Raw genomic sequence first — 26,879 nt, forward strand, 5'->3', positions numbered from 1 at the left:
TTTTTATTAAAATATTCAAACGTGTGTTTGTAACTTTAAAAGCAACAATGATTTTGGTTGAGATCCATTATTACAACGCGTTCTTTTTTGAAGACTCCCCCTTGTGAACTGATCTTGAAAGTGATAGCACAATTAATGTTAGTTGTATACCGTATACAGTATATTTGCATGTTTGCATATTATTTTAACAAGTTTGAAGTAACACGTGTTTGTTCATCTGCCCAAACTCACTTCTCCTTCATATTTGTATCACTCACAGGGTTTGGTCTGAAGGAGGGGAATGAGGATCAATCTTTCAACTGTATTCTTTGTGTCTGGGCTGTGTATAGGATTTCTGTCTATCCTATACTTTGTTTACTCAGACCCTAGCACTGCAGACCTAGCTGTTTTCTCACTGGGTAACTCCAGTGGAGTTCAGGATGACAGGGGGGTTCCAAGACACATACACTCAGGTAATTGACTTATTTCTTATTATTGATAATAAATTACAAATTGCTATATATATATTTTTTTATTACAATGTAATATCATTCAGTTATAAAACATGAATGTAATTGAAACAACTAGGTTATTGGGTCTCTTTCCTCTTAATATGGAGATATACACTGAGTGTACAAAACATTATTAACTCCTGCTCTTTCAATGACAAACTGACTTTGTGAATCTAGGTGAAAGCTATGATCCCTTATACGGTTACATAAAAACTGTAATATCTTATGCTTCATGGAGTCGTGGCTGAACGACGATATTATCAACATACAGCTGGCTGGTTATACATTGTATCGGCAGGATAGAACAGCGGTGTCTGGTAAGACATGGAGCGGGGGGCCTATGCATATATGTAAACAACAGCTGGTGCACGATATCTAAGGAAGTCTCGAGGTTTTGCTCCCCTGAGGTAGAGTATCTCATGATAAGCTGTAGACCACACTATCTACCAAGAGAGTTTTCATCTGTATTTTTAGTAGCTGTCTACATAACACCACAGACCGATGCTGGCACTAAGACTGCACTCAATGAGCTGTATTCCGCCATAAGCAAACAGGAAAATGCTCATCCAGAGGCCGGTGCTCCTAGTGGCCGGGGACTTTAATGCAGGGAAACTTAAATCTGTTTTACCAAATTTCTATCAGCATGTTGGATGTGCAACCAGAGGGAAAAAACTCTAGACCACCTATACTCCACACACAGAGACGCATACAAAGCTCTCCCTCACTCTCCATTTGGCAAATCTGACAGTAATTCTATCCTCCTGATTCCTGCTTACAAGCTAAAATTAAAGCAGGAAGTACCAATGACTCAATAAAAAAGTGGTCAGACGTAGCAGATGCTGTGCTACAGGACTGTTTTCCTAGCACAGACTGGAATATGTTCTGGGATTCTTCCTATGGCATTGAGAAGTACACCACATCAGTCATTGGCTTCATCAATAAGTGCATTGATGATGTCGTCCCCACAGAGACTGTACGTACAAACCCCAACCAGAAGCCGTGGATTACAGGCAACATCCGCACTGAGCTAAAGGCTAGAGCTGCTGCTTTCAAGGAGCGGGACTCTAACCCGGAAGCTTATAAGAAATCTCGCTATGCCCTCCGACGAACCATCAAACAGGCAAAGTGTCAATACAGGACTAAGATCGAATCGTACTACTCCAGCTCCGAAGCTCGTCAGATGTGACAGGGCTTGCATCCATTACAGACTACAAAGGGAAGCGCAGCCGAGAGCTGCCCAGTGACACAAGCCTAGAAGACGAGCTAAACTACTTCTATGCTCGCTTTCGAGGCAAATAACACTGAAACATGCATGAGAGCACCAGCTGTTCTAGACGACTGTGTGATCACGCTCTCCGCAGCCAATGTGAGTAAGATCTTTAAACGGGTCAACATTCACAAGGCCGCAGGGCCAGACGGATTACCAGGACGTGTACCCCCGAGCATGCGCTGACCAACCGGCAAGTGTCTTCACTGACATTTTCAACCTCTCCCTGTCTGAGTCTGTAATACCAACATGTTTTAAGCAGACCGTCCATAGTCCCTGTGCCCAAGAACACTAAGGTAATCTGCTTAAATTCACGTCTGTAGCCATGAAGTGCTTTGAAAGGCTGGTCATGGCTCACATCAACACCATTATCCCAGAAACCCTAGACCCACTCCAATTTGCATACTGCCCTAACAAATCCACAGATGATGCAATCGCTATTGCACTCCACACTGCCCTTTCCCACCTGGACAAAAGGAACACCTATGTGAGAATGCTACTCATTGACTACAGATCAGCATTCAACACCATAGTGCCCTCAAAGCTCATCAATAAGCTAAGGACCCTGGGACTAAAGACCTCTCTCTGCAACTGGATCCTGGACTTCCTGACGGGCCGCCCCCAGGTGGTAAGGGTAGGTAACAACACATCCACCATGCTGATCCTCAACACAGGGGCCCCTCAGGAGTGCGTGCTCAGTCCTCTCCTGTACTCCCTGTTCACCCATGACTGCATGGCCAGGCACGACTCCAACACCATCATTAAGTTTGCCAATGACACAACAGTGGTAGGCCTGATCACCGACAATGACGAGACAGCCTATAGGGAGGAGGTCAGAGATCTGGCCATGTGGTGCCAGGACAACAACCTCTCCCTCAACGTGATCAAGACAAAGGACATGATTGTGGACTACAGGAAAAGGAGGACCGAGCCCGCACCCATTCTCATCAATGGGGCTGTAGTGGAGCAGGTTGAGAGCTTCAAGTTCCTTGGTGTCCACATCACCAACAAACTAACATGGTCCAAGCACACTAAGACAGTCGTGAAGAGGGCACAACAAAACCTATTCCCCCTCAGGAGACTGAAAAGATTTGGCATGGGTCCTAAGGTCCCGTGTGGCTCAGTTGGTAGAGCATGGTGTTGTGGGTTCAATTCCCACGGGGGACCAGTACGGAGTATGGAGAAAAATGTATGAAATGTATGCATTCACTACTGTAAGTTGCTCTGGATAAGAGTGTCTGCTAAATGACTAAAATGTAAATGTAATCCTCAAAAGGTTGTACAGCTGCACCATCGAGAGCATCCTGACTGGTTGCATCACTGCCTGGTATGACAACTGCTCAGCATCTGACCGCACGTCACTACAGAGGGTAGTGTGTATGGCCCAGTACATCACTGGGGCCAAGCTTCCTGCAATCCAGGACCTCTATACCAGGTGGTGTCAGAGGAAGGCCCTAAAAATTGTCAAAGACTCCAGCCACCCTAGTCATAGACTGTTCTCTCTGCTACTGCATGGCTAGTGGTACCGGAGTGCCAAGTCTAAACAGCTTCTAGCCATAAGATTCCTGAACATCTAATCAAATGGCTACCCAGACTATTTGTGTTGCCCCCCCTTTACACTGCTTCTACTCTCTCTTATTATCTATGCATAGTCACTTTAATAACTCTACCTACATGTACATATTACCTCAATTTCCTCAACTAATTGGTGACCCAGCACATTGACTCTGTACCAGTACCCCCTGTATATAGTCTCGCTGTTGTTATTGTCTATTTTTAAACTGCATTGTTGGTTAGAGGCTTGTAAGTAAGCATTTCATTGTATTCGGAGCATGTGACTAATACGATTTGATTTGAAATCAGGCTACCTGATGGCACTCTGAGAAATACAGAAAATTGCCAATCAAAATAAACGTTCTACCACAGCGACCATGATATTTTTGGGAAGCATATTTGGTTCTGAATTCGGAGGTACACTATAACGTTTGTATGTGAAATCTACGCTACATTGTGGGGGTGCAACTCAATAATTGGAAGGTGTTCTTAATGTTTTGTACACTCAGTGTAAGTGCAATCCAGCCTTAAGTCTAAGTATAAGTCGTTTTTTTGTTACCCTGGAGTTGTATTGGATCTGTGTGAGTGAATCTTAAAACATCTATTACTCCTGAAAGCATTGTGGTTCCAAGAGGCCAGTGGGTTAGAGAGCACAGTGCTGGAAACACTAGGTGTTTGATTCCCACATAGAGGACACAGATCAGGGTTTGGGTCAATTCCATTTCAATTCCAGTCAATTCAGAAAGTAAACAAAATACCAATTCCAATAAAAAAGTGTCCTAACTGAAAAGCATTGGAAGATAATTGGAATTGGAGTTGGAATTTAATTGTACTCCCTGAATTGACTGAAATTGAAATGGAATTGACCCCAAACAATCCACCTACTGAGGAAAACTACTCAATTTCGCAATTGCACCTTGTGCATTCTACTATTACAACTTGAAAAAGTAAGTTGAAAGCCGGACTCAGTTCAAGAGGAGGGGGGCGTCCTCTCAGTTTGGGAACCACTGTGCTAAATTACCACAATTTTCATTAATTATCTTTAAATGATCTCTTCCAGATGAGGACAGGAGTGTTGCAGCCAACCTGTCCCAGAAGGTGCGTCTGCTATGTTGGATCATGACTGGACCTAAGAACCTGGAGTCTAGAACCAAATACATCCGGGCCACCTGGGCCAACCGATGCAACAAAATCCTCTACATGAGTTCAGTGGAGACAGATTTCCCCACAGTGGGGCTCAACGTAACCGAGGGACGAGACCAGCTCTACTGGAAGACCATCAGAGCCTTCCAGTACATCTACCAGCATCACCGCAATGACTACGACTGGGTCCTCAAAGCTGATGATGACACGTTCGTGGTCATCGAAAACCTCCGCTACACCTTGTCCAAACAGGACCCGGAGAAGCCTGTGTACTTTGGGCGAAGGTTCCGCCCGTTCGTCCACCAGGGTTACATGAGCGGTGGAGCCGGCTATGTCCTCAGTAAAGAAGCCGTTAGAAGGTTCATCGAGGGATTCGACATGGCAAAATGTACCCACTTTTCCATCATAGAAGACATGGCTCTGGGGAAGTGTATGGAGACAATGGGTGTGGAGCCGGGAGACTCCAGAGATGTGAAGGGAAGGCAGACGTTTCATCCCTTCCCACCAGACAAGTACCTGATCAAAAAGCCACCCAGAAAACGGCCTTGGTTTCTCTTGTACGACTACTACAAACCCAGAGAGGTAAGCATACCCTACCACTAATCAACTGTTCACTTACATCAAGTACACTCATATCATTCTATTTTATTCTCAACTCTCTGGGTGGTTGTGATGCTCTCTCAATCATATGTATTATAGGAGAGTTGTCATAGGTGCTTAGGGTTTGGCATTCACAGTGTTATGACTGACTAGCTAAAGTAAATCTTTACTCATAGATTTACTCATGGCTTTGTACTTATTATAAATAAGTAGCCTTGCACAAATCTTGGCTTACATTAGTGAGCATTTCTCATTTGCCAAGATAAACCATCCACATGACAGGTGTGGCATATCAAAAAGATAATTAAACAGCATGATCATTACACAGTTGCACCTTGTGCTGGGGACTATAAAAGTGAACTCTAAAATGTGCAGTTACACAACACAATGCCACAGATGCCTCAAGTTTTGATGGAGCGTGCAGTTGGCATGCTGACTGCAGGAATATCCACCAGAGCTGTTGCCAGATAATTTAATGTTAATTTCTCTACCATATGCCGCCTCCAACGCCGTTTTAGAGAATTTGGCAGTACGTCTAACCGGCCTCACAACCGCAGACCACATGTAACCACGCCAGCCCAGGACCACCATATCCGACTTCTTCACCTGTGGGATCGTCTGAGACCAGCCACACGGATAGCTGATGAAACTATTGGTTTGCACAACCAAAGAATTTCTTCACAAACTGTCAGAAACCGTCTCAGGGAAGCTCATCTGCATGCCTGTCGTCCTCAACAGGGTCTTGACCTGACTGCAGTTCGGCGTCGTAACCGACTTCAGTGGATAGGTGCTCACCTTCAATGACCACTGGCATGCTGGAGAAGTGTGCTCTTCCCGGATGAACCCCAGTTTCAACTGTACCTGGCAGATGGCAGACAGTGTGTATGGTGTCGTGTCATCATTTTGAACAGAGTGCCCTATGGTGGGGTTATGGTATGGGCAGGCATAAGCTATGGACAATGAACACAATTGCATTTTATTGATGTCAGTTTAAATGCACAGAGATACCGTGACGAGATCCTGAGGCCAATTGTCGTGCCATTTATCCGCCGCCATCACCTGTTTCAGCATGTTTCAGCATGATAATGTACAGTCCCATGTCGCAAGAATCTGTACACAATTCCTGGAAGCTGAAAATGTCCCAGTTTTTCCAGGGCCTGCATACTCACCAGACATGTCACCCATTGAGCATGTTTGTGATGCTCTGGATCGACTGACATGTACGACAGCGTGTTCCACTTCCCGCCAATATCCAGCAACTTTGCACAGCCATTGAAGAGGAGTGGGACAACATTCCACAGGCCACAATCAACAACCTGATCAACTCTTTGTGAAGGAGATGTGTCGCGCTGCATGAGGCTAACGGTGGTCATACCAGATACTGACTGGTTTTCTGATCCACTCTCCTACTTTTTTTCGGGTATCAGTGACCAACAGATGGATATCTCTTTTCCCAGTGTTGGGTTCTGATCTTTAAGAGTTAATGACTCCACGGACACCAGAGAAGCTTAACCAAGTTTAATTCTTCCCAAAGGGTCGATGCTGCTGTAATTCAGACACAGACATGGCTTGCCCCGTGGTAGTATTCATACCCCACTTTGGGTGGAGTCTCCTCCTTATCGCTAAACATATCATTCTTGCTAAGCAGTACTTATCAGTACTGCCACATGCGATTGTCTTCCCTGCACTCAGCGCCTCCCAAGCTTCATTATGGCACCCCTCATGTCTCTTTTGTAACTAATGTTCCTATAATTCTGAGTATAACAATGTTCAAAGTTTCACACCGAATCCAACACCAGTCAAGTGAAATCCATACATTAGGGCTTAATTTATTTATTCCAATTGACTGATTTCCTTATATGAATTGTAACTCAGTAAAATCTTTGAAATTGTTGCATGTTGCGTTTATATTTTTGTTCAGCGTATAAAGTTTTATACAGGCTTAATACAGCCTTTCTTTCTCCCAGGGCCCAGAATGTTGTTCAGATCACACCATATCATTTCACTACATCTACAATGTACAGATGTACACGCTGGAATACCTCACCTATAATCTACGGCCCTATGGATACCAGTACAGGTACAAGCCTGATTCTGCAGCAACTGAAAGTAAGAGTAACACCATCACACCTGTCTCTGCCAAGCACAGAGATAACACAGACAGACTACTGCACTGAAGAAAGTATGTATTACTGTGTAATGTTTAAATGCCAGAAACAACAGCTGACCCTGACACTTTGTTTGGTATGCTGAGCGATGAGACTGGGGAAATGTAACCATTCAAATTCATCGACACGGTAGTTTTAAACATATTTTGAAACTATACATTGTAAACAAACAAAGACTCAAATGACAACAACTATATTAAAAATGAAGTTCTAGAGTTGTTGTGAAAGGGTGAGACAGTTGTACTAAGCTCATAAGGCATTTGCTATTTATTGTATATCATTAATGAAATTTGATTTGAGAAGCAGGGAATCTTCCAGACTGTGCCTTTACCTGTAGGTTTGTAATACTGACGACAAGTGTCAATCATTTCCCCTGTTTATGTCATTCAAAAGTACATATGATACTTACTGTAGCTGAAAGTGCTTATGATTTAAGCACTCCATATGTTTTATTTTATTATATAGTTATTAAAACAAACATGTTTATTCTGTTGTGTGAGCTTCACATTTCCTTCTTTGCTTTTGTTGTACAATATTAAACAAAAATATATTTTACAGTCAAGTGTTCATTTTTTTACAACTTACAGTAAAAGAAAGGTTAACATGGTAGTTTGTTTATATGAAAATAGAAGTATCTATTTTATGTCTTCTACAGATTTCTGGAGGTCTAGCACGATATATTACACTCAGTTTGTTAGCGAAAGATGAAACTGAAATAGAACTGGACTAAATACAGCACACACATACAGTAGATATGTCATTTTATGTCATGAGAATCCTGACCTGTGAGAATCTGTTCAGATCACAGGGTTTATGGTTTGGAAGTTATTAAGGTGTCTTTTTATTGGACAATTATTTGAAGCAACACAATGGGTAAAAACAATAGTGTGTGGAAATATACAAAATGTAAACAGGTTGAACATTTGTACAGTACAGGGGGTGGTTCACAGACTACATAAAGAACATACCAGAAATAAAGAGACAGTATACAGGTCCTCTCGGGAGAATCAGTGTAGCAGTGCTGTCGTTCGCCTGAGCTTTGGTCGAACTGTAAGTGATAGAAAGCCTATGTCCCGATTCTCCACCGTTCTGCGAAGTATGCACTTACACACTCCCCATCCTCAGGAGAATTGGGACGCAGCCATAGATAGATATGAGCCCATGTCCTCAGTGCATCCCTCTGACATTATCATTGGGGAATTTGCACACAGCCCTTCTCTCTTTAAACAAAGCACAACTGTCTGTTACGTGCGGACGCAAACGCTCCTGCACCCGGCCTCCGACTCAAACTGGTTTCCGTTACCCTGGCAACCTCCGTACCAGAACTGGGCGCAGGAGTTGGCTTCCGGGTCGTAGTACCACCTGACCACATACTGACGACACGGCCCAGGGTCCAACGGCTGTCTGCACCCCACCACTGGAACAGACAAGAGGTTTTTGTAATACTTATTTATTTTTAGGGGGTAGATCAGCTTTAATATTGCCGATAGATTGTAGCTTCCATCAATGTAATCGTCTGCATCATTTCCAATCGCCCATATATATATTTTTTCCTTTATTATTTTCCCCTAACCCTACCATCACTCCCCTAATTGGAGTAAACTAATGGACAACAACTCTTAGGCTTCTCCTTCCAGATTATAAATACTAAATATATTTGACGGATACAGTATATTTTACAATAGTTATCTTTTGTTTGTTTTTAGTCCCAGCCTTCAGCTCCACTCAACCCTTCCATCTATCTCTGAACACCATCCAGTTATGATTTCTATTTGTCATATATTTTTCAACTGTACTGTGATGTTTCAGGAAAGTTCTGATTCTAAATGAAAAAAACCTTTTTGCTAAGAGTATTATTATATTATTGATAGATTGACTATGACTTTTTAAATCACCCAGCAGTGCTATTTGCAGAATTGGCTCCAGGTATATGTTGCAGTTCTTCAGCCATTCCGGAAGCTGCCACCAACAAAAACTACATATGGACAGTAAATGACCTAATGATTCTCTTCTCGTCTCTTCTCTTCGGTTTTTGTAAGACTTTATAAAGGCTTCTTCATCCTAATAACAAGTTATAAAGCATTACACTTGTTTTATAAATGCTTATAGGACTTTATACTTCAACACCATGGACTAACAGAGAGACAAACGGGTTAATACGTCTGTTTGTTGAAGATGTGACAACTGGTTTTGTAACATTTTGACATACCCTGAACAAGTAAACAGATCTGAGTCTACCAGGGGCGGCAGGTAGCCTAGTGGTTAGAGCGTTGGACTAGTAACCCAAAGGTTGCTAGACCGAATCCCCGAGCTGACAAGGTAAAAATCTGTCGTTCTGCCCCTGAACAAGGCACTGTTCCTAGGCTGTCATTGTAAATAAGAATTTGTTATTAACTCACTTTCCTAGTTAAATAAAGGATAAATAAATACCATAGACAAAACATTTCAAAGGAGTAATGAGGAAATGTTTTCCAATCAATTGTTTGTACAGTTCGAGATGTATCCTACATAATGTAATTTCTCAAATGGTCATTAAAAAAAGAGACTCACCTGGTACAAAGATGTCTGGCAGAGGCTGGGTGGTCTTGGGGATGTACTGCCAGTTGGTGGGTGTCTGGGGGGTCTGGGGTCCCACCATAGAGATAACAGGGGGTTGCTGCTTTCCTCCTTGGCCCCCTGATGCTGCTGTCATGATGTCTGGGAGCTTGTTCAGGGGTACCTCGAAGACCGATGTCGTCTTGCCAGTGTCGATTTCGTTCTCGTTGAAGCCGGGGGATTCTGGGGCCCGTGAGGAGGGAGGGCTCTCAGTCTCAAATATTGGTGGTCCAGGCTGGAGAGGGAGAAATACACAGAGGAAGAAATATCAAATGACTACGCATTCCAGACATAGTGATCACTGCAGCAGTCATGGTAACAGACTGGATGGTAGAGTCTTATGCAGCTATTTACAGCCCTATGTAGTTTGTTAGAGTGTACTTTATTAGCGTGTAGTTCGTTAGAGTGTAATTTGTGTATTGGTATTGGTATGATAATGTGAAATGTCTACTTTCATGTGGTTTTGGCCATTGTTTGTAATGTCTACTTCAAAGTGGTTTTGTCCATTTGTTCATCTTAAGTGTCTTAGTAAGTTCATCCCATAAGTCCTAAAAGTGTTTTCTCTTACTCTTCTGTAATCGTCCTCAAAGTCGGGTATGCCCCCCCTGTCTGGGACTTCTCTGTAAACCTCAAGGGTGGGCATGGGGTTGGGGATGAAGAGGGTTCCATCGTTGTGCTCACAGATCTGGCTGAGCAGCGTACTCTCCAGGGCTGTGCCAAGACAGACAGTTTAAAAGACTGTAATCAACCTCAAGTTAATTTCAAGCTATTAAAGGATTAAATAGTCATCCAGGGAGTTTCAAAACATAGAACATAAATCATCACCAGTCATAATAGAATGTCACTGGCCTGTTTCTCTAGCTAGCGTACAGGAACTCCACCACTCGGTCATGTATATAACCTTTGGTTGAAACTTTAAAGAGCGACTGAACACGTCGATTGGCACGTGTGTTTTCTGTTGCTCATTAGAAAAATTAGATTTCAGTCTTGGAGGTGTGTTTTCTGACCGATTCTTCATTTGGTTAATGATGTTTGTCCCCCATAAAACACTGTATACGTGGAAGCCCTCCTCAAAATCCGCAGAATGAAGCTAAGATACAGTAACTCAAGAAATCTGTAATGCATTTTGATTTATTTGCCGAGGATGTTTTAGTTGCACAATTTTACATCTAACGAAGGTGTTTGGTGTAGTATTTCTCAAGTTAAATGTGTGACATGTTGTCTTATGTTAACAAAATCGGAGCTGCTGGGCAGGTCTGTCTCACTGTCTATGCTCCATTTTAGACGAGACTGACTTTATGACCCAAATTATCCTATTTTGACTTTGTAATCAATTATGACACTAGAATAACTGTTTCTGACTTATATCGTTGACACAGGACGTTTTCAAATGGATTTGTTGCTTTTTAAAGGCAGCCGTTCTTTAAAGTATCTTATGGCAGTGACTGCAGGCATCACCATTAAGGGTGACATTTTCCCAAATGTAATTTTTAAACAGGCCATGCAGTGAGCATAGTTGGGATGTGATGAAACATTATCTATAACACTTAAAGACATTACAATACTGCAACTATAGTGACAGCGTTTTGTGCAATGCATTTTCACACTGTTTGTTTATACTCAAATACTTCAATTTTAAATATTCTATTTCTATATAAAAGTAATAGTATTATCACGTTATTGTTATAAAGCAATTTTGGCACTGTTCCGTGCCGATCTACAGAAATCAAGATATCTCCTTCACAAACCCCTTAATGGGGCTCTTCAGTAGAGTTGTTAGAATAGATCTGTTGTCTGTTCTTTTATCAATTTAAGCATATGTATTTAGATAGGCCGATGCCATTTACATGGATTTCATTTTGTATTGACTGCTATGACTGTGGATGTAAATAAAACCGAACTAGAACCATATACTAGGCAGAGTCTAGCACTTTATCTAGAGTCTAGCACTTTATCTAGTCTAGCATTTTATTTAGAGTCTAGCACCTTATCTAGAGTCTAGCATTTTATTTAGAGTCTAGCACCTTATCTAGAGTCTAGCACTTCATCTAGAGTCTTGAACTTCACCTAGAGTCTTGAACCTCATCTAGAGTCTAGCACTTTATCTAGAGTCTTGAACTTCATCAAGAGTCTTGAACTTCACACAGAGTCTAGCACTTCACCTAGTCTTGAACTTCATCTAGAGTCTTGAACTTCACCTAGAGTCTTGAACTTCACCTAGAGTCTTGAACTTCACCTAGAGTCTTGAACCTCACCTAGAGTCTTGAACTTCATCTAGAGTCTTGAACTTCATCTAGAGTCTTGAACTTCACCTAGAGTCTTGAACTTCATCTAGAGTCTTGAACTTCATCTAGAGTCTTGAACTTCACCTAGAGTCTTGAACTTCACCTAGAGTCTTGAACTTCACCTAGAGTCTAGCACTTCATCTAGTCTAGCACTTCATCTAGAGTCTTGAACGTCATCTAGAGTCTTGAACGTCATCTAGAGTCTTGAACATCATCTAGAGTCTAGAACTTTATCTAGAGTCTAGCACTTCATCTAGAGTCTTGAACTTCATCTAGAGTCTTGAACTTCATCTAGAGTCTTGAACTTCACCTAGAGTCTAGCACTTCATCTAGAGTCTAGCACTTAATCTAGTCTAGCACTTCATCTAGAGTCTTGAACGTCATCTAGAGTCTTGAACGTCATCTAGAGTCTAGCACTTTATCTAGAGTCTTGAACTTCCCCTAGAGTCTTAAACTTCCCCTAGAGTCTTAAACTTCCCCTAGAGTCTAGAGTCTTAAACTTCCCCTAGAGTCTTAAACTTCCCCTAGAGTCTTAAACTTCCCCTAGCGTCTTAAACTTCCCCTAGAGTCATGGACTTCATCTAGAGTCTAAAACTTCATCTAGAGTCTAAAACGTTCTCTAGAGTCTTGAACTTCATCCAGAACCACATACTGGGCAGCGTCATGAAGTCTTCGATCAGGTACATGTGTTCCTCGTCTGGGTCTGAGGCAATAGCGATCATCTCAGATTGGAACTCTGCATACAGCGGGTCTTTCTTATTCACCACCCCGATGACAAACATCTCAATGCCGGCAGTGTGGGCCTCCCTGGCGGCGTCCTCGGGCTGCACTACGTCACGCCGGTCTGCCTGCCCGTCGGTTAGTACCACGGCAACTTTACGAACACCGGGCCGCGAGGCCTGGAACAGCTGGTTGGCTCTCCCAATGGCACTACCCGTAAAGGTGCCCTCGCCCAGGTACGGCATCTTCCTCACCGCAGCCTGAGAGAAATTACACAGACAGACAGATACAGACAGACAGACAGACAGACAGACAGACAGACAGACAGACAGACAGACAGACAGACAGACAGACAGACAGACAGACAGACAGACAGACAGACAGACAGACAGACAGACAGACAGACAGACAGACAGACAGACAGACAGACAGACAGACAGACAGACAGACAGACGATAGATATACCAGGGGATGAAAGAGTGAGTATAATTAACATCAGACAGAAAAAGGATACAGCAGAATAAACACAGATCTGCTTCAAGCATGTCTAGGCTTTAGCTCAGAGGGCTAATACAGTTGTGACATGCAGGAGACCCGGGATTCGAACCCAGTCTGTGACAGGTACTCATCTGCTTCAATACTACTGACCTTGATGTCGTTCTGGCTGGACTGCTGCGTCAGACTGACCACCACTATGTCCACATGACTGTAGAGGACCACACCAATCCTGCTGGCCTCGCGGTTCACAGACACACGGTCAATCAGGGTGTTCACAAAGTCCTTGACCACCTCGAAGTTCTCCGGTCCAACACTCTCTGAGCTGTCAATCACAAACACCAGCTCCAGAGGACTCTCTCTGCACTTCACACCACAGCCTGAGAACATAAACATAGACTGTCTCTATATCAATCAATCAAATGTATTTAAAAAGTCATTTTTACATCCACAGTTATCACAAAGTGTTTTCAGTAACCTGGACTAGAACCCAATGAGCAAACAGAAGCACATTTGATTTATTCATGTTTATCTATTTAGCAAAGGATTGTCCAGCAATAGTAACAATTGCCTGTGCACTCTGTGCACAGTTCCTTAGAAATAATAAATGTTGGCTAACACTTTAACAATGGTGTTTATGTTCTGTAGATATGTATAGTCAATGAGCCGTTTTAACTCACCACAACTTTCCCTGATAATTTTGATGACTTCCTCTCTCTGTGGGTGGAAGAGGAAAACATTAATATATTAAAATATGATTGAGAGACATAACAAAGGTGCCATTATGAAACAGCATGGATTTTGTGCTCTACTCACTGTCAAGCCAGGATCCCCCTTCTCACCAGATTTCCCCTGCAAGTTTGAACACAGGTTAGCGATCAACATATAAATGAACCATGAAATGCGTTATTTTATAACCATGATGGGACCAGAAGACTATCATACCATGGGTCCTATAGATCCTGGCTCTCCAAATTCTCCCTTGTCTCCTTTCTTCCCACGGTCTCCAAGAATCCCCATGTCTCCCTGTGTACAGTAATATGACATCAGTATTGTTAAGAACATCAACAAGAACATTTATAGTGAACAGCAAATGGTTGTGTGTGTCCATGTTGGCATTGAACCGGTCTGTGTGTGTTTGGCAGTTACAGTCCTGTGTGGCTCAAGTTGTTGGTTCAATTCCTGCAGGGATCAAAAACATTGGTTAAGTTTCTACCTTTTCTCCTGGAAAGCCGTCCCCTGGAGGCCCCCGGGGGCCCTTTGGCCCCTCGAACCCAGGCTCTCCCTGAATGTCGAAAAAATACAAGACTAATGATTAGTATGATTAATCATTGCTAATGTTAAAACAGCTCACAATACTGTATACAGCAGCACACAGAATATTGTGCCACATGTCAGATTGATAGTACCAAAACCAATTTCCCTCTAAACATACAGGTAGCTGCCAAAATAAAATAAACACTTGAGTAAAAGTATATTGAAAGCAAGTGCTTCCACACAGGTGTGGCTCCTGAGTTAATTAAGCAATTAAAACATCCAATCATGCTTAGGGTCATGTATAAATATGTACAGTTGCCCATTGTCTTGGCTACCATGGCTAGAAGAAGCATAGGGGGGGTTAAAGGGTGTGTGTCAGTCACCAGATCTCAACCCAATTGAATGGTTATGGGAGATTCTGAAGCTGCACATCAGAGAGCATTTTTTCACTATCATCAACAAACTTGAATTTCTTGTGGAAGAATGGTGTTGCATCCCTCCAATAGAGTCCCAGACACGTATAGAATCTATGCCAAGGTGCATTGAAGCTGTTCTGGTGGCGCGTGGTGGCCCAATGCCCTATTACCTGTAGTTCCCCACTTGAACATAGCACAGTCTTTTGTTTCTGGCGCCATGAATGACATACTGCACTATAATTACATTGGCATTTAATTAGAATTGCAGTTGATATATTGTCACTATCACATAAGTATCCAATAAATTGTCATGTCCTGATCTGTTTCACCTGTCCCTGTGATTGTCTCCACCCCCTCCAGGTGTCGATTATTTTCCCCAGTGTATTTATCCCTGTGTTTCCTGTCTCTCTGTGCCAGTTCGTCTTGTATGTTTTCCAAGTCAACCAGCGTTTTTCCCGTTCTCCTGCTTTTTGCTATTCTCCTTTTTCTAGTCCTCCTGGTTTTGACCCTTGCCTGTTTCTGGATTCTGTACCCGCCTGCCAAACCTTTCTGTCTGCCTTGACCACGAATCTGTCTGCCACTCCTTCTGGACTCTGATCTGGTTTTGACCTTTTGCCTGTCCACGACCATTCTCTTGTCTACTCCTTTTGGATAAATAAACATTGTAAGACTCCAACCATCTGCCTCCTGTGTCTGCATCTGGGTCTCACCTTGTGTCATGATATAAATATCCCACCATTATCATCATTATGATCATTATTGCAGGCCCTACCATGCCAGTCCAGTGTGATGATGAGGCCCTACCTTGGGCCCCTGGATGCCCTCTCCTGGGATTCCTGACAGACCAGGTGGACCTGGCTGACCCACAGAACCCTGCAAACACACAAACATTAGTTCAGTTCCACATTACAATTTTTTTTAAATAAACTGGCATTGAAAAGAAACAAGAGATGTTGACAAAAGGTGCCTACAAGAAGATCTACAGCAGATGAAGGATCGCCGGGGGTAGGGGCTAGGCTACGGGTTAGGTGTTAGGGGGTAAAGGGTGGGGGCAAGGGGGTAGGGGGTAGGAGTAACCGGATATAGGCTGTTTCTGGACTAATCCTGTGTTTCCAGTCATCACTGACCTTAAGTCCCAGCAGACCAATGCCAGGAGGTCCTGTTGGCCCTGGAAGTCCTGATGAACCTCTTTCACCCTGAAACACAAACATAATATGAATTAATGTTTCATTGTACACATACAGTGCAGTATATACACTCATGAGAGAGAGAGAGTATGTATGTAAAACCGTGCATGTAAAACCGTGATTCATTGTGTGAAGGATTAGAGTTAACATTGTGTGTATAAGGTAAGTTCAGTGCTTACCTTAGGGCCAGGTAATCCTTTCCCTTCAGGTCCCAACTCTCCTGGTTGCCCTGGCAACCCTGGGAGGCCCTGTTTATCAACAAGAACAAGACTGGGTTCATGTGTTGCGTTTTCATTTTCAGTGCATACTAAATCTCTTATGAAGGCTATGAGGATGCTATGTAACTTAATAAACAAGTGATACTGGCAAACAGAGTGTGCAGTTTATAAATATATATTTATAATATTTCCCACACATCTGCAAGTAACTTCAGATATTCAAGGGCTTTTCTTATTTTGAATCCATGAATGTTGCCATTCGTATTTTGATAGCTTGGCTTGCCAGGCTTTTAGGGAGCGGTGCAAAGATACAGGGCTGGCGAACTAGACTAGGGTTTTTAAACAACTAGCAACATCAATAGTCCTACCTGAGGTCCTGTGTAGCCGTCTCCCTTCAACCCTGGTGGTCCAACAGGCCCAGGGTTCCCCCTCTCACCCTGAACAGCAGAGAAACACACACACAGAAAAATGGGTCATTGCAGTACTAGCTTGCTGCCAAAACCTTGGCAATAATGTAATAAAGCTAGGCTATGTTCTAGCTGTCCATTGAGGTTACCTTCAGCCCAGCGATGCCCACTCCAGGGTCTCCTACAGGCCCAGACTGCCCCACTGGTCCAAGGTCGCCCTGTCAATGTGGACAATAGGGTTTTAGTGCTGTGTATGACAGAGCATTAAATGCATGGGTGTGTTACTCAGTAGTCACTTTATCTGAGACCTGAAGACTTGAATTAGTTCCTAGAGTTACTGGCTAGGCTTTAGTTTACCAGGCTTATGGCGCGCAGGGGACCATGGTTTCCAACCCAGGTCAAGAGCTGATATTTTTAAGACACCATGTGTGTGTGTGTGTGTGTGTGTGTGTGTGTGTGTGTGTGTGTGTGTGTTTGCATACACCTGTGTGTTTACCACTGACCTTTGACCCAGGTAGGCCCCTGCCAGGAGGACCTGGTAGACCCATCATTCCAAAACTGCCAGGCTCTCCCTGAACAGAAGAACAGAGACGTGAGATACATGACACCATGAACCTCATGGATGACAAACAAACAATAGCCAGGTAACTAGAGCAAACACACACAACCTGTTCCTCTGATATGTTGAACCAGCAGTCAAAAGCCACATCTCATATTATGAGCCACATCTACTGTAAAAGAGCCTAATGGGAGTTTACTGATATTGTCATTATAAATATCTGGTTAAAAAATACCTCTCATAGCCTAAAAGAGATGTAAAATACAGTTATGGGTGGGAGAACTTACTGGTGTCATTATAAAGCATATGGTTAATCTGTCTTCTTTATCTTTAATCAAACAATATCACACAACAGCCCCAATAAAGTAGTAAGCAATACTTATTTTTTAAATCTTTATTTAACTAGGAAAGTCTGTTAATAACAAATTCTTATTTTCAATGATGGTCTAGGAACAGTGGGTTAATTGCCTTGTTCAGGGGCAGAACAACAGATTTTTACCTTGTCAGCTCAGGGATTCGATCTTGCAACCTTTCGGTTACTGGCCCAACACTCTAACCACTAGGATACCTGCTGCCTGTGTGCTTTGAAATCTGAGAATTATGCCATGAAGGCAAACACTGATAGTAAAACAAACTGCACTGTATTGAAGTGACTTGATGCGAATTGATGACACTAAAATGCAACCTGGTCTGAGAGTATTTCATATTATTTTGTACGTAAATCCGAGACATCCCAGATACACTGAACAAAAATATAAATGCAACTTGCAACAATTTCAATGATTTTACTGACTTAGAGTTCATATAAGGAAATCAGTCAATTTAAATAAATAAATTAGGCCCTAATCTATGGATTTCACATGAATGGGCAGGGGTGCACCCAATGTGGAGCGAGGCCCAGACAATCAGAATCAGTTTTTCTCCACAAAAGGGCTTTATTACAGACAGAAATACTCCTCAGTTTCATCAGCTGTCTGGGTGGCTGGTCTCTGACGATCCCACATGTGAAGAAGTCGGATGTGGAGGTCCTGGGCTGGTGTGTGTTTGTTCTGCGTTTGTAAGGCCGGTTGGACGTACTGCCAAATTCTCTAAAACGACGTTGGAAGTGGCTTATGGTAGAGAAATTAACATTAAATTCTCTGGCAATAACACTGGTGGACATTCCTGCGGTCAGCATGCTAATTGCACGCTCACTAAAAACGTGAGACATCTGTGGCATTGTGTATGCAACACCTGTCAGGTGGATGGATTATCTTGGCAAAAGAGAACTGATCACTACAGCGATGTAATTTTATTTATTAATTTATTTCACCTTTATATAACCAGGTAGGCCAGTACAGAACCAGTTCTCATTTACTACTGCGACCTGGCCAAGATAAAGCAAAGCAGTGCGACAAAAACAACAACACAGAGTTACACATAAACAAACAAACAGTCAATAACACAATAGAAAAATCTATGTACAGTGTGTGCAAATGTAGAAGAGTAGGGAGGTAGGCAATAAATAGGCCCTAGAGGCAAAAATAACTACAATTTAGCATTAATACTGGAGTGATAGACATGCAGATGATGATGTGCAACTAGAGATACTGGGGTGCAAAAGAGCAGGAGGGTAAGTAAAATTATGGGGATGAGGTAGTCGGGTGTGCTATTTACAGATCGGCTATGTACAGGTACAGTGATCGGTAAGCTGCTCAGACAGCTGATGCTTAAAGTTAGAGACGGACATATAAGACTCCAGCTTCAGAGATTTTTGAAATTCGTTCAAGTCATTGGCAGCAGAGAACTGGAAGGAAAGGCGGCCAAAGAAAGTATTGGCTTTGGGGATGACCAGTGCAATGTACCTACTGGAGCGCGTGCTACAGGTGGGTGTTACTATGGTGACCAGTGAGCTGAGAAAAGGCGGGGCTTTACCTAGTAAACAAAGTAAACAACTTTGTGCACAAAATTTGAGAGAAAGAAGCTTTTTGTGCACATAGAACATTTCTGAGAACTTGAATTTCAGCTCATGAAACATGGGACCAACACTTTATTTATATTTTTGTTCAGTATAGTACGATATGTTACGTTTCGTATGAAATTTATTCATTTGTGGTTGTCCATCATCCATTTAGTATGATATGTTCCGACAAACAATTCCTATGATATGTTACAAATTCCAATTTGTTGTGGTTAACGTTAGCTGGGTGGCTAATGATAACGTTAGCTAGCTGGCTAGCATTAGCTACGCGAGGAGTTAGGGGTTAGGGTTAAGGTTAGGAGTTAGGCTAAAGGGTTAAGGTTAGGGTTAGTTAAAAGGGTTAAAGCTAGGGTTAGGGGAAGGGTTACGTAAGTAACTGCAAAGTAGCTCAAATGTAGTAAGCAGTTGAAAAGTTGCTAATAAGCTAAAACGCTAAATGAGATTCGAACACACAACCTTTGGGTTGATAGATGTTCTCGTTATACACTGACCAATCCACTACGACCAACCACCCTCCTTTCATTTTTGCTTTAAGTGACCTTCTGTCTTCTGTAACCATACCAAACATAACATATCATACTAATTTGAGTGTCCCCAGATTTACATTTACTATGTTACGTCTAGTCTATGACACCAGGCCGTAAAATGTAGTGATGGAATACAATGGTTGCTGGCTTCTTGTCAATGTTTCTGGGAACCGTTGAGGAAACAGAGCACATATTTGGAATTTGGGCAAGCGTTTGCATAGAGGGCCTGATTGAGTGTTGAGATAGGTACAACTCAGACTTCCTTGATGTCAATGGGAGACTTGCTTAAAAATGTGTGAAGATCTCAAGTCAGAATACCACCCAGACTGAACATGAAGTTGAAGAATTCCAAGCAGCATTCCATTCATGTAACTTGAACCATGACATTCCCTAACATATCTAACTACAGCAGGGATGATGGGGGTGGAGTCCACAAAAAAACACATTTTGCCATGGGACCTAGAGAAAATGTTGCCATTTTAAAGCAAGTTTGCGGCAATTCTACACATTTTGCCATGGGGAGGAAAGATAAATGTGCAGTTTTACAGCTAATTTCCTGCAATTCTATACTTTTTTGCCATAGAGTGGAGACAAATGTTTGCCGTTTTTAGTATGATAACTGATGATGAATGGGGGTAATTTGACCATGCATACTACAAGTTTAGATATCTGGCCACTAGACTAACTTACCAATCTTAAAAAATGTAAGCTGACATGGGCTAATTGACTGATTGCTGATGCGCAACCAAATTTCGAAATTACACCTTGTTCGATGAGAGTGCAGGGGACCACTTTTTAAGGGTATGCACAAACTAAGAAGTGTGGCTTTAACATACCTTGGCTCCTGCAGGTCCCACGGGCCCTGGCGATCCTGGTAGTCCCCTCACCCCCCGGTCACCTCGATCACCCTGTAGACAAACACACAAGTGAAATAATTCCAAAAATAAATGTAGACACAAAGACAGGGAAAGTATGTACCAACCTATGATGTGCATACCATAGAGCTATGGTCTAAATTAGTGCACTATATAGGGAATAGGGTGCTATTTGGGATGCTGACACTAAGGATTCTCTGGAATGCACCAATACTGTGTTCGCGCTTCCGTTTCCAATGCAGGTGCCATTCATATCTTATTGTATTTTGATGTATAATATTGCTTGGAATTGCTTTTCAAAGGTGAAGCACCGGTCAGGGAGTCTAGTTGTATTCTTTGTGAAAATGTTTAGTAAATGTTTATTCATCCAGCCTGGTCTATACGGCATGTTTAATATGGCGGTAATGATGCAGATTTCTCTGTTGTCACACCCTCCCTTTGACCGGTAAACTTACTCAATTCAATTGTGTAAGGCCCAGCGCAATATTTGTCCATCCTGTACTTTGAAGGTTGACCATTCAGGATGTCCTCTTCTTCAGACTCCTATACTGGACGACGCAGGTAATCCTGTGTTTAATGTAGGTGTATGCAGGTATGCCAGCACTACAGTACCAAAGGTTTCTATAGGACTGTGGGTGGTTGTCTGGGTAAACATTCTAGATCCAAAACCTTCAAAAAAAGAACTCTACCTTTTCTCCAGGAATTCCTTTCCCAGGCTCACCCTCTGTCCCTCGCAGTCCTGGCAAACCAATCTCACCCTGTTTCAAGACACCAAGGAGAATACAAAAATGCAGACAATGAACCAGTTAGCAAATTAACTATTTCAAATGTCTGTGCTCTGTGCGTTTGCATTTTAAAGCAGTTGGACGAATAAAGATTACTTAAACTTTAGAGCAAATCATTCCTGACTTTACACTCTAGTAAATATACAATGGGGCCCAATGAACGTTGACCTCTAAATGAACTTTGACCTCCTTTGACCCCTTGCTTACCTTAGGTCCGACCGATCCATCTTCCCCGGGTATACCAGGTATCCCAGAAGATCCGTCAGGACCTGGTTCACCCTGGAGACGACCAAAGACCAGACACTCACCTCCACATTCAACCCCTGCTCATCTCAGCTGTACATACAGTGAATGTATATAATATCCGGTGTTATATGTTTCATTGGGGACCTTTGCCATCAACTCACCTTTGACCCTGGCTCCCCGACTCCTCTCTCTCCCTGTGGTCCGTGCTCTCCTGGGAAGCCCTGGTCACCCTGTGGAGAAGACAACTGGATCAGTCCCTGATTAGAGGTGAAGAATGAAAACCAGCAGTACTACGGACCTCATGGTCTGGATTTGAGAAAGGGGGCAATGTACCATGTCACCCACCACCATATTTAGTTCCACCCACCTTTGGGCCGACTATTCCCAGCCCTGGTGGCCCTCGAGGGCCGGGAGACCCAGATGGACCACTGTCTCCCTGCAAGGAGAGAAGAGAGAGGGACAGAGATTAGTCAGTTTAGTTATAATTGAGTGATAAAACAAACCAGAATGTCAGTTGGATACAAATTGAAATAGTGGAACACAGTGGAAACAGTAGAATAGTGGAAACAATGGAATAATTTAATAGGCCTGCCTTTTCTCCTTGGATCCCTGCACCTGGAAAACCCACCAATCCTGGCAAACCTGGAGCTCCTGTGTTTCCCTGGAGGTCAGAGGTTAAAGGGATCAGGGGATAAGCGGTAGTCCCTTAGTGCAGGGGTTCCCAAATGTTTTTTTTTTTGCTTCTGGGCCCCTTTTATGATAGCAACTTCATCAAGGACCCTGTCATAATACCAGAACACAGTGCTTCTGAAGTGCATGGCCGGACTTACCAAGTCTCGGCCCCTGGGAATTAACATTTAAAAGGCCCCCCTCTTGGCATCAGAGAGACAATTTTGATGGTTTAGGGTCAGGGTTAGGGCCAACATACCTTGTCACCTTTGAACCCTGAACCCGGGGTGCCGCGGGTGCCCTTAGGACCCTCGTAACCCCTGTCACCCTGAAACACATAATACACCCTGCGCCATTAGCTAGGTACACACTTTACTGTATAAATAAGAAAGATATGTGATTCCTACATGTCATATCTCACGTACAGCACACTATAGCCTACACATACAGAACATATCCAAGCTAGACTATTCAGTGGTATGAACAGCTAGTGACGGTGTCTCACCTTAGGCCCTGGTAGACCCTCTCCTGGGAACCCTTGTGTTCCCTGAACCCCTGGAGGACCAATTGGACCCTAGTAGACATAATACAGAGGATAAAAATTACTTATATCCATCAGCAAAGAGCAAAGCTCAATTATTAACAATATGTCTCCACCTAGTGGATGTCCTGACACACTGCAGGGTAATTCTACAATTGTATTTTTATTTTTATTTAAACTTTATTTAACTAGGCAAGTCAGTTAAGAACAAATTCTTATTTACAATGACGGCCTACCAAAAGGACAAAACACACATCACAACAAGAGAGACAACACAACACTACATAAAGAGAGACCTAAGACAACAACATAGCAAGGCAGCAACACAGCATGGTAGCAACACAACATAACAACAACATGGTGGCAACACAACATGGTAGCAGCACAAAGCATGGTACAAACATTACTGGGCACAGACAACAGCACAAAGGGTAAGAAGGTAGAGACAACAATACATCACACAAAGCAGCCATAACTTTCAGTAAGTGTGTCCATGAGAGTCTTTGAATGAAGAGATTGAGATAAAACTGTCCAGTTTGAGTGTTGGTTGCAGCTCGTTCCAGTCGCTAGCTGCAGCGAACTGAAAAGAGGAGTGACCCAGGGATGTGTGTGCTTTGGGGAACTTTAACAGAATGTGAATAGCAGAACGGGTGTTGTATGTGGAGGATGAGGGCTGCAGTAGATATCTCAGATAGGGGGGAGTGAGGCCTAAGAGGGTTTTATAAATAAGCATCAACCAGTGGGTCTTGCGACGGGTATACAGAGATGACCAGTTTACAGGAGTATAGAATACAGTGATGTGTCCTATAAGGAGTATTGGTGGCAAATCTGATGGCCGAATGGTAAAGAACATCTAGCCGCTCGAGAGCACCCTTACCTGCCGATCTTTAAATTATGTCTCCGTAATCTAGCATGGGTAAGATGGTCATCTGAATCAGGGTTAGTTTGGCAGCTGGGGTGAAAGAGGAGTGATTACGATAGAGGAAACCAAGTCTAGATTTAACTTTAGCCTGCAGCTTTGATATGTGCTGAGAGAAGGACAGTGCACCATCTAGCCATACTCCCAAATACTATTATGAGGTGACTATCTCAAGCTCTAAACCCTCAGAGGTAGTAATAACACCTGCGGGAGGAGGGGCATTCTTCTTACCAAACCACATGACCTTTGTTTTGGAGGTGTTCAGAACAAGGTTAAGGGTAGAGAACGCTTGTTGGACACTAAGAAAGCTTTGTTGTAGAGGGATATGTCAAGCAAGCATTGACGTAAGAAAGATATCTTGTCATGCCTGCTGCCGCTCTTCCTCCCCCTGGCGCTCGAGGGCACCAGGATCCCCAGCATTACGCACTCAAGCCACCATCAGTACGAACACCTGCCTTCCCCCCGTCGCGCGCATCAGCGATCATTGGACTCATGTGGACTCAATTACTTGTGTGATTACCTTCCCTATATCTGTCTGTTCCAAAGCTCTGTTCCCTGCTTTGGAATTGATTGTTATATGTCCGTGTTACCCATGTTCTGACTCTGTTCCTGTCGTGTTCTATGTCTGTTCGCCAGTCTCCCACACCCCTGCCGGTTCGCGGGGAGTTTACCCCAAGCCGGTTTGCCCAGCCGGCTCGCCCAGGTGGGACACCGGGTGGCGCCCCTAGAGGAAGGGTTCTGTCACACCTGCTCCCGCTCTTTCCCCTGGCGCTCGAGGGCACCAGGCTGCCCTGCATTACGCACTCCTGTCATCATCATTTACGCACACCTGCCTTCCCTCGTCACGCGCTTCAGCGATATTGGACTCACCTGGACTCACTCAATCACCTGTTTATTACCTCCCCTATATTTGTCAGTTCACCAGCTCTGTTCCCCGCTGCTGCATTGTTTGTCATATGTCCGTGTTACCCATGTTCTGACGCTGTTCCTGTCTTGTTCTATGTCTGTTCCCTGCTTCTCCTGTCCGGCGTCAGCCCTTACATACAGTTGAAGTACGAAGTTTACATTCACTTAGGTTGGAGTCATTAAAACTTGTTTTTCAACCACTCCACAAATTTCTTGTTAACAAACTATAGTTTTGGCAAGTCGAGTTAGGACATCTACTTTGTGCATGACACAAGTAATTTTTTCCAACAATTGTTTACAGACATATTATTTCCCTTATAATTCACTGTATCACAATTCCAGTGGGTCAGAAGTTTACATACACTAAGTTGACAGTGACTTTAAACAGCTTGGAAAATTCCAGAAAATGATGTCATGCTTTAGAAGCTTCTGATAGGCTAATTGACATCCTTTGAGTCAATTAGAGGTGTACCTGTGGATGTATTTCAAGCCCTACCTTCAAACTCAGTGCCTCTTTGCTTGACATCATGAGAAAATCAAAAGAAATCAGCCAAGACCTCAGAAAAAAATTGTAGACCTCCACAAGTTTGGTTCATCCATGGGTGCAATTTCCAAATGCCTGAAGGTACCACGTTCATCTGTACAAACAATAGTACGCAAGTATAAACACCATGGGACCACGCAGCCGTCATACCGCTCAGGAAGGAGACGCGTTCTGTCTCCTAGAGATGAATGTACTTTGGTGTGAGAAATGCAAATCAATCCCAGAACAACAACAAAGGACCCTGTGAAGATGCTGGAGGAAACAGATACCAAAGTATCTATATCCACAGTAAAACAAGTCATATATCGACATAACCTGAAAGGCCGCTCAGCAAGGAAGAAGCCACTGCTCCAAAACCGCCATAAAAAAAGCCAGACTACGGTTTGCAACTGCACATGGGGACAAAGATCGTACTTTTTGGAGAAATGTCCTCTGGTCTGATGAAACAAAAATAGAACTGTTTGGCCATAATGACCATCGTTATGTTTGGAGGAAAAAGGGGGAGGCATGCAGGCCGAAGAACACCATCCCAACCGTGAAGCACGGGGGTGGCAGCATCATGTTGTGGGGGTGCTTTGCTGCAGGAGGGACTGGTACACTTCACAAAATAGATGGCATCATTAGCAAGGAACATTATGTGGATATATTGAAGCAACATATCAAGACATCAGTAAGGAAGTTTAAAGCTTGGTCGCAAAAGGGTCTTCCAAATGAACAATGAGCCCAAGCATACTTCCGAAGTTGTGGCAAAATGGCTTAAGGACAACAAAGTCAAGGTGTGGCCATCACAAAGCCCTGACCTCAATCCCATAGAAAATTTGTGGCAGAACTGAAAAAGCATGTGTGAGCAAGGAGGCCTACAAACCTGACTCAGTTATACCAGCTCAGTGAGGAGGAATGGACCAAAATCCACCCAACTTATTGTGGGAAGCTTGTGGAAGGCTACCCAAAACGTTTGACGCAAGTTAAACAATTTAAAGGCAATGTTACCAAATACTAATTGAGTGTATGTAAACTTCTGACCCACTGGGAATGTGATGAAAGAAATAAAAGCTGAAATAAATCATTCTCTCTACTATTATTCTGACATTTCACATTCTTAAAATAAAGTGGCGATCCTAACTGACCTAACACAGGGAATTTTTACTAGGATGAAATGTCAGGAATTGTGAAAAACTGACTTTAAATGTATTTGGCTAAGGTGTATGTAAACTTCCGACTCAACTGTATCTAGCCATAACACGTAACGAATATTGTGAACTTACCGGCAGTCCTGGATCACCCATACCCATGGGACCGGTGGGTCCAGGCCTTCCCTGGTTTCCCTTATTGCCCTGGGATACCGGAGAAATTAGGATTAGAGTCTGAAAGATCATTAGAAGGATTACTAGAGAGATCACTAGAGAGATTGCATGACAGAAAATAGGCAGAAGTAACACCTCCAAAAATAAAGAATATCTAAACTAACTTTAGGTCCAGGAAAGCCGATGCCAGTATCCCCTGGAGGTCCTGTCACTCCACCAGGTCCACGGTCACCCTGGGAAA

General features: G+C 43.1%; 2 protein-coding genes across 2 annotated transcripts in view; one reads left to right on the forward strand and one right to left on the reverse strand.

Annotated features, from left to right (window-relative positions):
* The first annotated feature begins 4,416 nt into the window (after positions 1–4,416).
* Positions 4,417–7,275, forward strand: c1galt1a (core 1 synthase, glycoprotein-N-acetylgalactosamine 3-beta-galactosyltransferase 1a). The gene is made up of 2 exons (XM_029731128.1): positions 4,417–5,037; positions 7,023–7,275. Exons 1-2 carry the CDS (start codon positions 4,432–4,434, stop codon positions 7,230–7,232), a joined length of 816 nt encoding a protein of 271 aa, XP_029586988.1. The 5' UTR covers positions 4,417–4,431; the 3' UTR covers positions 7,233–7,275.
* Positions 7,276–8,037: 762 nt separating this feature from the next.
* Positions 8,038–26,879, reverse strand: part of col28a1a (collagen, type XXVIII, alpha 1a) — a 32,919-nt gene continuing 14,077 nt past the window's right edge. Inside the window, exons 14-38 of the mRNA XM_029732205.1 lie at positions 26,803–26,871; positions 26,600–26,668; positions 22,930–22,998; positions 22,684–22,752; positions 22,348–22,416; positions 22,123–22,191; positions 21,917–21,985; positions 21,717–21,788; positions 21,414–21,482; positions 20,686–20,757; positions 17,307–17,375; positions 16,953–17,021; positions 16,765–16,833; positions 16,358–16,426; positions 16,119–16,187; positions 15,796–15,864; positions 14,535–14,603; positions 14,264–14,344; positions 14,135–14,170; positions 13,999–14,035; positions 13,472–13,698; positions 12,756–13,083; positions 10,387–10,529; positions 9,774–10,053; positions 8,038–8,640 (exon numbers count right to left, since the gene is read on the reverse strand). Coding sequence (XP_029588065.1) covers positions 8,468–8,640; positions 9,774–10,053; positions 10,387–10,529; positions 12,756–13,083; positions 13,472–13,698; positions 13,999–14,035; positions 14,135–14,170; positions 14,264–14,344; positions 14,535–14,603; positions 15,796–15,864; positions 16,119–16,187; positions 16,358–16,426; positions 16,765–16,833; positions 16,953–17,021; positions 17,307–17,375; positions 20,686–20,757; positions 21,414–21,482; positions 21,717–21,788; positions 21,917–21,985; positions 22,123–22,191; positions 22,348–22,416; positions 22,684–22,752; positions 22,930–22,998; positions 26,600–26,668; positions 26,803–26,871 — 2,484 coding nt within the window. The 3' untranslated portion in view covers positions 8,038–8,467. The remainder of the gene's footprint in view (positions 8,641–9,773; positions 10,054–10,386; positions 10,530–12,755; positions 13,084–13,471; positions 13,699–13,998; positions 14,036–14,134; positions 14,171–14,263; positions 14,345–14,534; positions 14,604–15,795; positions 15,865–16,118; positions 16,188–16,357; positions 16,427–16,764; positions 16,834–16,952; positions 17,022–17,306; positions 17,376–20,685; positions 20,758–21,413; positions 21,483–21,716; positions 21,789–21,916; positions 21,986–22,122; positions 22,192–22,347; positions 22,417–22,683; positions 22,753–22,929; positions 22,999–26,599; positions 26,669–26,802; positions 26,872–26,879) is intronic.

This window comes from Salmo trutta, chromosome 34 (assembly GCF_901001165.1).
Source record: "Salmo trutta chromosome 34, fSalTru1.1, whole genome shotgun sequence".
Classification (NCBI taxonomy): Eukaryota; Metazoa; Chordata; class Actinopteri; order Salmoniformes; family Salmonidae; genus Salmo; species Salmo trutta.

Coding starts and splice junctions, on each gene's coding strand:
- c1galt1a (XM_029731128.1), top strand. CDS start 4,432: ATGACTGGACCTAAGAACCTGGAGTCTAGAACCAAATACATCCGGGCC. Junction 5,038..7,022: donor ACTACTACAAACCCAGAGAG/GTAAGCATACCC, acceptor TCTTTCTCCCAG/GGCCCAGAATGTTGTTCAGA.